This window comes from Ictalurus punctatus, chromosome 9, assembly GCF_001660625.3.
Source record: "Ictalurus punctatus breed USDA103 chromosome 9, Coco_2.0, whole genome shotgun sequence".
NCBI lineage: Eukaryota > Metazoa > Chordata > Actinopteri > Siluriformes > Ictaluridae > Ictalurus > Ictalurus punctatus.
In genome coordinates this window covers 1,672,361-1,681,553 of record NC_030424.2, presented here as the reverse complement: position 1 = coordinate 1,681,553, position 9,193 = coordinate 1,672,361, and the positions used below count along the sequence as shown (strand labels likewise).

At 40.7% G+C, this 9,193-nt stretch overlaps 1 protein-coding gene across 1 annotated transcript; it reads right to left on the bottom strand.

Moving 5' to 3' along the window:
* Positions 1–95: 95 nt before the first annotated feature.
* galcb (galactosylceramidase b) lies at positions 96–7,762 on the bottom strand. Its single transcript, XM_017475783.3, has 17 exons — positions 7,550–7,762; positions 6,781–6,849; positions 6,607–6,670; positions 6,386–6,499; positions 5,333–5,472; positions 4,964–5,002; positions 4,646–4,776; positions 4,037–4,192; positions 3,682–3,806; positions 3,447–3,574; positions 3,244–3,333; positions 3,068–3,157; positions 1,845–1,989; positions 1,234–1,414; positions 916–1,079; positions 634–710; positions 96–534 (listed from the first exon to the last, which is right to left on the bottom strand). Exons 1-17 carry the CDS (start codon positions 7,691–7,693, stop codon positions 391–393), a joined length of 2,001 nt encoding a protein of 666 aa, XP_017331272.1. The 5' UTR covers positions 7,694–7,762; the 3' UTR covers positions 96–390.
* Positions 7,763–9,193: the final 1,431 nt, after the last annotated feature.

The window sequence follows — 9,193 nt, the reverse complement described above, 5'->3', positions numbered from 1 at the left end:
ATGCTTTTGATGCCATTGTTATCCTTTTCTCTCACATGACCAGAAGAAAAAACCCCAAAACATGATCAAAATGGAAAAAAGTCGCACATCAAAGCTTTAAATTCACATTCAAGATATTTTAATATTTGTTAAGGCATTCCATTTGTAAAATCTCCCACGGACATCCTCTATTTCAGTGCAAATCACTCACTCACTCTTACACACACACACACACACACACACACAACAGTACTTCACCAGTGAGGTACCCACATCAGTGCTACGCCAAACTGGATTTTTTTTTTTAAAGGCAACCTTGTTAGAAATATCAGAGTGTCTCAGTATTTAGAGCAAGACAATCCTCCCGTTATTGCTCTATACCGGAAACGCAGACTAGTCCGTGTCGTGTTGTTACTCTGCCTGAACAGCGAAGTTATCAAACTGAGCCAGTTCGAATGCACTCGTGCCGATAGCCGCCCATCCGTGTTTAGGCGTCAGAACGATGGCGTCCTTCCACAGCACGTAGCCGTTCAGTTCTCCAGAGGCATAATAACCCTGAAAATATACACAGGCTCACACACATACTCCATTTTAGGATTCTTTGTGTGTGTGTGTGTGTGTTTTTTAATGAATACACAAAACAAATCAACAAACCTGGACGTTCAGAGTCAGAGTGTACCAAACGTGAGCTCTGGTTCCGGACAGCCCCTCGGCCAGGACGCTTTCTCCACCTTTCAGATTGAAAGAGCATACGCGTTTGTTTGTGTTGGAATTGTATAGACACGCAAATCCGATCTTTTCAAATCAGACCTGAGTGACTTTGGCTAAGCGTATCCAAATGCATTCGAATTCTAAAACGTGATGAAAAGCCATTTATAAAGAAACCTATACGATCAGAGCGAAATGCTTTCCCCACCCCTTCCCCCCTCAGCTCACTCAGGTCATTGGTGACTTTGTACGTTCCATCAGCGAACACCCAGAAGAAGATTCCCCGTGCGCTCCGGACCGATCCTCCTCCTTTATCCACTCTCGCGGCCACAAACACACCTCCGGTGTACTCGTTCTCCATGTAGACGTCACACGAGATGTTCATATTCTGCCTGCAAAAGAGAAAGTTCTTCCGAACATCAGGGGCTTCTTTTTGGGGTGGGGTGTTTTTGACTGTATTCGAGTCAAAGATTTTTGACCAATCAGGTGGCAAGCTAGAGCTAAACTGCTCTGGTATTAGAGGAATAAAACCATCCCAGTACACACCAGCTATAATCTCCGATGACGCTGATGGTTTGATCTGCATCTGCCGCCCACGTGATCGGCCGCTGAGTGAGCACCTGACGCAGCGTGTGACCGTGAGCGCCGGTGTCCGTCAGGTTCGTGAAGTATTCGAACACTCCGGTCTGATCGGCAAAGTCCGGCGCCTCGGAGAACTCCGGCTTTCCTTTTAGAAAGAGGGCAGGAAGAACGCACTTTCGAATTACGCACGCTACCTTTCCAACCCTGAAAATGTCTCCATAGCAACAGCTCTTTCACAGGGACTTGGACGGTGAACGCGGCACGTGGTGATAAACGGATTTCTTAAAACATTTGTTATTCAACAAAGAAAACTGCTGATATGGTGAATTTTTTTTTTTTGGAAGATTTGGAAGCTATGTAACATTTTTTGGAAGGAGTCTCCAGTATCAGCGCTTTATAATATAGGAAAAGCTAGAACTCATAGTGTCATAGTGATGATAGGAACCGACTTTTTGGTGGACTTGTTGGTAAAATTGCCGTGATAAACCCAAGCCCAGTTGCCGAGACGTGCTTCTATGACACAGGGATTTGTATGCAAAGCTAGAACCGAACAGGAGAAAGACACGACCACGTACTGACAGTGAAGTCATCTGAATATTTTTTAGGAAAGGGAGCGGAGGGAGGAGGCTCTGGATAACTCCCTTTATATCCTGTGGTAACGGTGGTTAACGTGTAAACTTCGTCAACATCAAGGTCCAAGCTGAAGGTCCCATTAGATACCTGCGATGGTGAGATTTCAAAACAGCACGTTATATCTACAAAGCTTATTGAACTGATAAGTAAATGAAGTAGGTTTGGAAAATCCTCAAATATAAATAGTCAAGACTTGTTTGGTGTCTGGACTCGTTAGCTTTTTTTAGATTTGCACTGGATCTACACGGCTGTAGCTAACAAGCAGCAAAAGTCTCTCTCGTCCATAAATATATCATATATCATTAAGAAACATCTAAGCTTAAATAGCAAGTTGAACCACATCATCATCTGTATGACTTTCAGCTTTTTGGGACAATTTAAAATTTTTGGAGACGAGGCCGAGGTGAAGCAACACAAAATTGTACTAAGGAGGGGAAAAAAAAACAAAAAAAACGATTATCCAAGATGGCCGCCTCTACAGCGTTACAGTGTCAGGCTACATTATGAAGTTTTGTTCGTGGTCAAAGATAACCACCGTATCCTAGACCACATCACAAAGCTTTTGGGTGAGACAGACTTCCAGTATTTCTTAGCTAAAGTCAGTTCCAAAATTATTGGCACCCGTGGTAAAGATGCAGCAGGGGACAGTTATAAGGGTGGGGGGTGGGGGGAGATGGTCTGTGTCCTTGATTAGTTGAATCCCACACTGAAAATATGAGATACCGTTAATTAAATCTATTAAAAAAGATTTAAAAAAAAAAAAATTTATTCGTATTATTTCATCATGTTAAGGAATGACCAACGGGAATTTGGCTTAAACAGGGTCAAAAATAAAGAGCAATATAACAAATAAATTGTACATGAAGCAAAATATTCAATAGTTCATAGTACAATATAAACAGCGGCATTACATTTCGGTTATATTTTGCTGATAAGTATTTCTAGGGCTGCTAGGAAGTGTGACGTGTTAAAAATAAATAAATAAATAGATAAGATAAGATAAGGTTAAGGGTGCCGATAATTCTGGAGCTGACTGTATATTAGTCTCATAGCTCCAGTGCAAAAGTAAAGAAGAAGAAAGAGGAGGGAAACTGGACGATATTTTCACCACCAAACCATCCCTTTAAAACTATTTATTACTGGTGTTGACTTAATATAAATTTACCTTTACAGGATCGAGACTTTGAAAGAAGACCGGCTTTTTCGTCTCGAAATCGAACTTCGAATGCCACACTTGCAGTTCACCGACCGAGGCCTGCACGCGGAACAGAATTCCGAGATTAAAACGAGAACGCGAGTCAAAGACGTGACGCGGATGATCGAACGTTTGATCATACGTACAAATGTTCCCTTCAAAGAGAAGGTCGCTTTCTGCGGCGTGACGGTATAGTGAGGCAGGGGAGGCCGTATGCACACGGAGTGATCGTGAGTCTGGAGAACAGACAAGACGGAAATGAATAAATAAATAAATAAATAAATAAATAAATCATGCATTTCCAACAAGTTAAGGTAAATTACAAAACCTCCTGGAAAGAAAATCTTACCATGGTCTCGATTACTATAGTCAGGTTTCCGTTCCGATCCGTCAAAGCTACGTAAGTCCCACCGTGTGTCAGGTGGCCTACAGTCCGCAGATATTTCCATCCGGGCTGAGTAAACTGTGTAGTGTGTGCTAGAAGATAGCATTTCACCGATCAGAGGAATATTTGTTTTAAGCGACAAAGACATGCTCTTTCATTTGTCATTTTCTCTTCAATAAAAGTGTATATACTAAAACACCTGTTATCCAAATAGGGGATTCCACGACATAATTTCCACTCCATGGCTCTTGAGCGGTCATCAGACCATCTCTCCCGAACGGAAGATCCTGATAGTAACTGGCCACCAGGTTCCAGGAAATGGTGCTAACAAGACACGAACAGAATCGGTGTTATTATTTAAAATCAACCCCAAACCATAAACATTTTATTGCGTGCTCACTCATATTACATGCGACAGCTGTTCTGAAATGAACCTGAAGCATGAACCTGAAACACAGTCCACTAGAGGGCACTAGTTACAAGGAAAAGGTACAATGCGATTGTTTGGCTTCGCTACCAGGATGCGAGAATAAGATCTAAGAACGCAGCCGTACGCAGACATCCTGCCGTTGACGTAGTTCCGGTTGAGGATTCGCGCCCAGCAGCCCCCTCCTACATCATCGTTGAAGGTGCTGTAGTCCTCAGAGGACCACAGCTGCTTCTCCAGGACCAAGGCTTCAGGTACTGTGACCGTTCCAGGATAGTGAGCACTGCACAGAACAGCACAGGAGGCATGTTTTAGAGTCCATATAGTTTACGAGTCAATATATGGACATTCATGTGATTTTTGTGAGGCAGCTAGATAACATCATTCACTTTAGAAACCTTCGAAGTTCTTATATGGCTCAAAAGACACACCTTCCTCATATAAAATGGTGGTGACATGGAGACATGGATCAGGCCATTATTTCCTGGCACATTTGACTTTTCCCCCCCGCTTTAAGATTTGAGGATCAAATTCTCAACTAAACACAGCTGTGTCGTCAGACCGTTCCAAACCACTGACACCGGAGACTCCTTCCAGAAACGCTAAATAAACATCTCTTTAAAGTAAAGCTCAACCTTACCGACGATCTGGTTTCCTTTCAACATTCAAAAAGAATCTTCTATTTACGTCTCCATGTGTTTATCAAGACGATAATGTGGGAGTGCGTGTATTATACCCAAGCACATCCACAGCACTCCTGAGTTCAGGATCCAGAAGGACGAAGAGAGTTATTGGCTCCCACATGTTGTCATTGGCGATGATTTTGACTCGCTCCAAACCGCTCTTATCCAGAGTGTAGCGCAGGATCTAGTGACGCGACAGCACAGGAGAGGAGGGAAAAGCATTTCGTACGACTACTGACAAAATCTAAAGAGGACTTTTCTCACGACAAGGTGCCGGGGTCAACTATACCTCATACGAGAACTGTATGACGATCCACACAAACGCTGCTGCTAGAGTAGATACGCGACCGGAATTACAGCGAGCTGCTTACCTTTATATATTTGCTGTTAAAACTCCTTTCATTCCATATCTGGGTATAAAAAATAAAATAAAAAAAAAGTTAAAAATAAAATGCTATAACAATAATACTAACACTAATATTAATAATAAGCAGAAGGATGTTACATAGTCTATAGATTAACATACTGTTCAGGTTTCTTCGTGGCAGCTCATTGTTAACAATGTGAAATGCCTTCTGAAATCTGATTGGCTGATAGCGGCCATGTTTTTTTAAGTAACCCAGTCATCATCGTTAATACAGTTACAGATAAGTACAACAATGCAGTGTACTCAATTTCAGCTTTTCTAATTATTTCATAATAATAATAATAATAATAATAATAATAATAATAATAATTACCCCAACATAATCAATGTCCAGGTCATGGTACTGCTTCGCTCCAATAATCCAGGACACGACATAAGTTGCGGTAATATCAGGAAAGTGATAAGGCCAGTTTTCCCCATGGCCCACCCATCCAGGAAACGCCCACGGCAGGCCTACATCACACCAATACCCAGACATATTTAACTATTTCAAACATCACGCGTAGACAGTTTAGTTTACTTTACACGGACGGGTATCGGTAATCAGATGTACATTATCGCAATGCTCCTCACACTTTTATTTCGATCTTTTGAAAGCACATAACAAGCAGCCCCTCTGCTTTTACTGTCCAAAATGACCACAGTCCCGCCCACTTGTTTTCTATTGGCTCACATTAGAATGCACGAGTTAAAGTTTAGCTAGATAATGTTGACACAAACTTTTTTTTAAATTTTTTTTTTATAAATACCCCTCACTGTAGAACAAAAAGTCGATGGGGTGGAATCGGACCTCATCTAGCTCCTCCTACATGACCGGAGCTGGGCGGAGTCGAGCCAAAACGTCTAAAGGGTCTAGTGTGATTCAGGCAGGATGAGTATGTTCAATGTGTTGTTTTGCGTTCTAGAGAATTGTGTAGGCTTATAGGAGCACTCGGGTCAGATCCAGCTCCACCCCTGGACATTTTTAATTTTTTTATTCCTGCATTGAACAGTGATTAATTTTTTCACATCCCATGTCCTTTCCCCTTCAGTGAACTGGCTTTTCCAACAGGTGAGTTTTATTCACGCTTAAGCGCTGCCTTAACTGAAGAAGGAAAAACGCACATTTTCAGGTGTCTCCCTCATCATTATCCGCGTAACAAGTGGTCAAAAATGTACATGCGACAGTGAAAGCATAAATATCGGCACCCCTGAATATGATCGGTAGAACAGATCCACTGACTCATCAGTGACGAACTTCTCAAAAGCAGAACACGGCAGAATATATTTACAATTTTTACAACATTGTGATAATATCATAAACTGGTATATAAAACATTCCTGTAATTCCTGATCGCAGTGACCAAAGCGTTAAAGTGTAATCCACCTATCAGGGTGATGTTAGGATTCCTCTTCTTCGCCTCTCTCATCAGCCACCACTCGTATCCCCTGAAATAATTCTCATCGTTCGGATAGTGCATGTGGGACGGCTCGGTACCGTCTGGAGGGAAAAACAATACAACGTAGCGTGGCGATGTGATGCCTTTCCTGCAGCTCATCTCCGAATCATTTGAGTTCTTTGACCACACACAACGTCTGGAAACCTACCTGTCGTCTGTGCATCACCTCCAATTTCAACTTTTAGGATTTGTAAAGAAGCTCCAAAGTTGGGCTAAAAAAAAAAATAATAAAGTTTTTTTTTTTTTAAATACAGGAGGACGTTACTGATATTTACTTTTTGTTAGAATGACTCACATATTACACACAGGTCAGAGCATTTACCTTGAAAAGGTAATCCAGAATTTGACTCCTGTACGGTTCTGCATAGTTAACGAGTAGGCGAGACGTTGCCTGCGAACAAGTTAATCACAGTGAACTATTATATATTTATATATTATTATAAGAATTTCCATGCTACCGATACTAATAAAAAAAAAAGTATATAACATCTTCACGGAAAACTCCACCCTACATGATATCACCCTGGTGATAATCATTTAGCCCTGACTTAATGTCTAACCTAAAGAGAGTGATGCAGCAGCACTTTTTCTCTCTCACCCCCTCCTCCTCCTCCTCCTCATGTGTAATCTCTGCTCGAACAGATCAGCTTCCAAAGCTTCAACGATCACGCTTATCAACACCAACCCTGAAACTCTGCTCTAAATAGACCTAGTGGGATTTCCCTTCCAGTTTAAATTGAATATAAACATAAATACCTCTCGTTGTTTACCTTTTGTGTACAATATCCGTGCACATGCAAGGACATGAATGCCAATGCATACAATATATGCACCACAAACAAACTAGGATAACATATAAACACAGTATTTAATATAGATGATTCTACATGTGCTATGTGTTTGAATAAGGAACTTGAGTAGTATGACATAATCAGGAAGCAAAAGTGTGCCATTTCTCTTGAAATTGGGAATATAAAAAAAAAAAAATTATGCCTCTTATATTTTTACAGTAAAGTCCAAATAAAAATGCACAGATCATATAATACAGACTTTCAGCTTTCAGTGAAAGCACCAATAAAAGTCCCACTTACCCCACCACCACTCAAACCCCCGATGCCATCAAAAGTCCGTCCAAATCCACCACTGTCATCTATAAAGTAGTTCTGATCAGCCGAGCAAACAAGGACACGTAACGAAATGAATAAAAAAACAAAAATGATTGTTTTTCTGCTCATTCTCTCTCATTGCACTGCCACAAACAAATCACCTGATCACATGACCGCTACTTCCGCAATGGGCCCGGTCGACAAAACCACGCCCATTTCTCCTCAACGTCATCACGTTGATGCCGGAAGTAAAGTCTTTAACGGTTATAACCCGTTTTTGTTTATCAAATAGCGCACTTTTGAGGACTTTATCCAAACTTTCCGTGTAATAACACGTGCTTTACTACTCAGTCACAGTTAATTTCGGCATATTTTGCATAAAACTTTATAACGTTACTTTTATTACAGTGGTAGAAATCCCTGTAAATCTGTCATTATCAATGTACTTCTGCATGTAAATAATGTCAACACGGATCTAAAGACCATTTTAATCAAAATAAAATGTATTACATGGGTGAAAAAATATCCTCAAATCTACTGCTCCGATAAACAGATGGGATCATTTTTTTTGTGCCTATTATACATATTTATTATCGTACAAATCATGCATCTAATATTTAAACATTTGAATAATGCCTGTGAAATAAAATTTGCATCAGAGCCCTGCTGAAAACAAAACAAAACAAAACAACAGAATACCTCGTAGAACTTGTAATGGTTTTAATGGTTGTAATGGGATTTGTATTGGTTTTAATGTCAACTGTAATGGTCCCTGTGGGTCTCTACTGGTAATTTGTTGCCTTCTATTGGTGGCATTCTTATGTCTAGTAGATCCCATTAAGGACCTATGTCCGTAATACATCCTTCTGCGTAATGGGAACCATTTGGTAATGGTTTTAATGGTTAACAGCTGATGGTTTGTAATGGTATTTGGAGTGGAAACCGTTCTCAAGATTTGAGCCCCTGAGTTTATATTTGAATTTTGATGGTTGGTGTTTGAATAGTCTTGGCTCATCTGAACATTTATTCAGTGTGATTTTTAAAGCCAACCAAATTATGAACTTTGGTTGGGGCACTGCTTCTGGTGGATCAAAATACTTTGAACGATGCTTTGTTGGTCTTTGAGTTTGTGATCTCATTGGCCCATTGCTCTTCTTGTTGGTCAGTGGTCTCTTGCTTTGGAGATGTTCCTTGAGACAGACTATCAAGATTATGCATCATCTGATGCTGTGTGTACCTTCCTTGCAGAGAGATAAACATCTTTGTAATGAAATCTGCAGGCCGCAGGAACCCTTTTCTGCGTAATATGTGATTCTTCACTATTGAGAACCACGGCTCCACATGGCAATTTGTTTCCCTTGTTTTTATTTCTTTATTATTCTCTTTGGAGAATCTGCTCAGGTCCCCAAGCAATATGCCACTCCAAAGGGGGGAAAAGTCTGAAAATATCACAAATCTAAACACCTAGGTGAACACTTTCCAGTTGGTTTTGTGACTGTAAGTCATTCCCTTCAAATGCGATTGAAGTTAGAAACGTGTATAAAAATGTAGTATGTAACTTTAGAGACAGTCCCTTAATTTCCCCATATCTGCGAATGTCGAACGTCCAACGCCAAACCAACTTTATTC

What these genes read in the sequence shown, in the direction of transcription:
- galcb (XM_017475783.3), bottom strand. Translation starts at nt 7,693, where the DNA reads ATGAGCAGAAAAACAATCATTTTTGTTTTTTTATTCATTTCGTTACGT. An exon ending in AAAGTCTCGATCCTGTAAAG is followed by an intron (nt 1,990 to 3,067) that starts GTAAATTTATAT and finishes TCACCATCGCAG; the next exon opens with GTATCTAATGGGACCTTCAG. An exon ending in GTCATCGGAGATTATAGCTG is followed by an intron (nt 1,080 to 1,233) that starts GTGTGTACTGGG and finishes TCTCTTTTGCAG; the next exon opens with GCAGAATATGAACATCTCGT.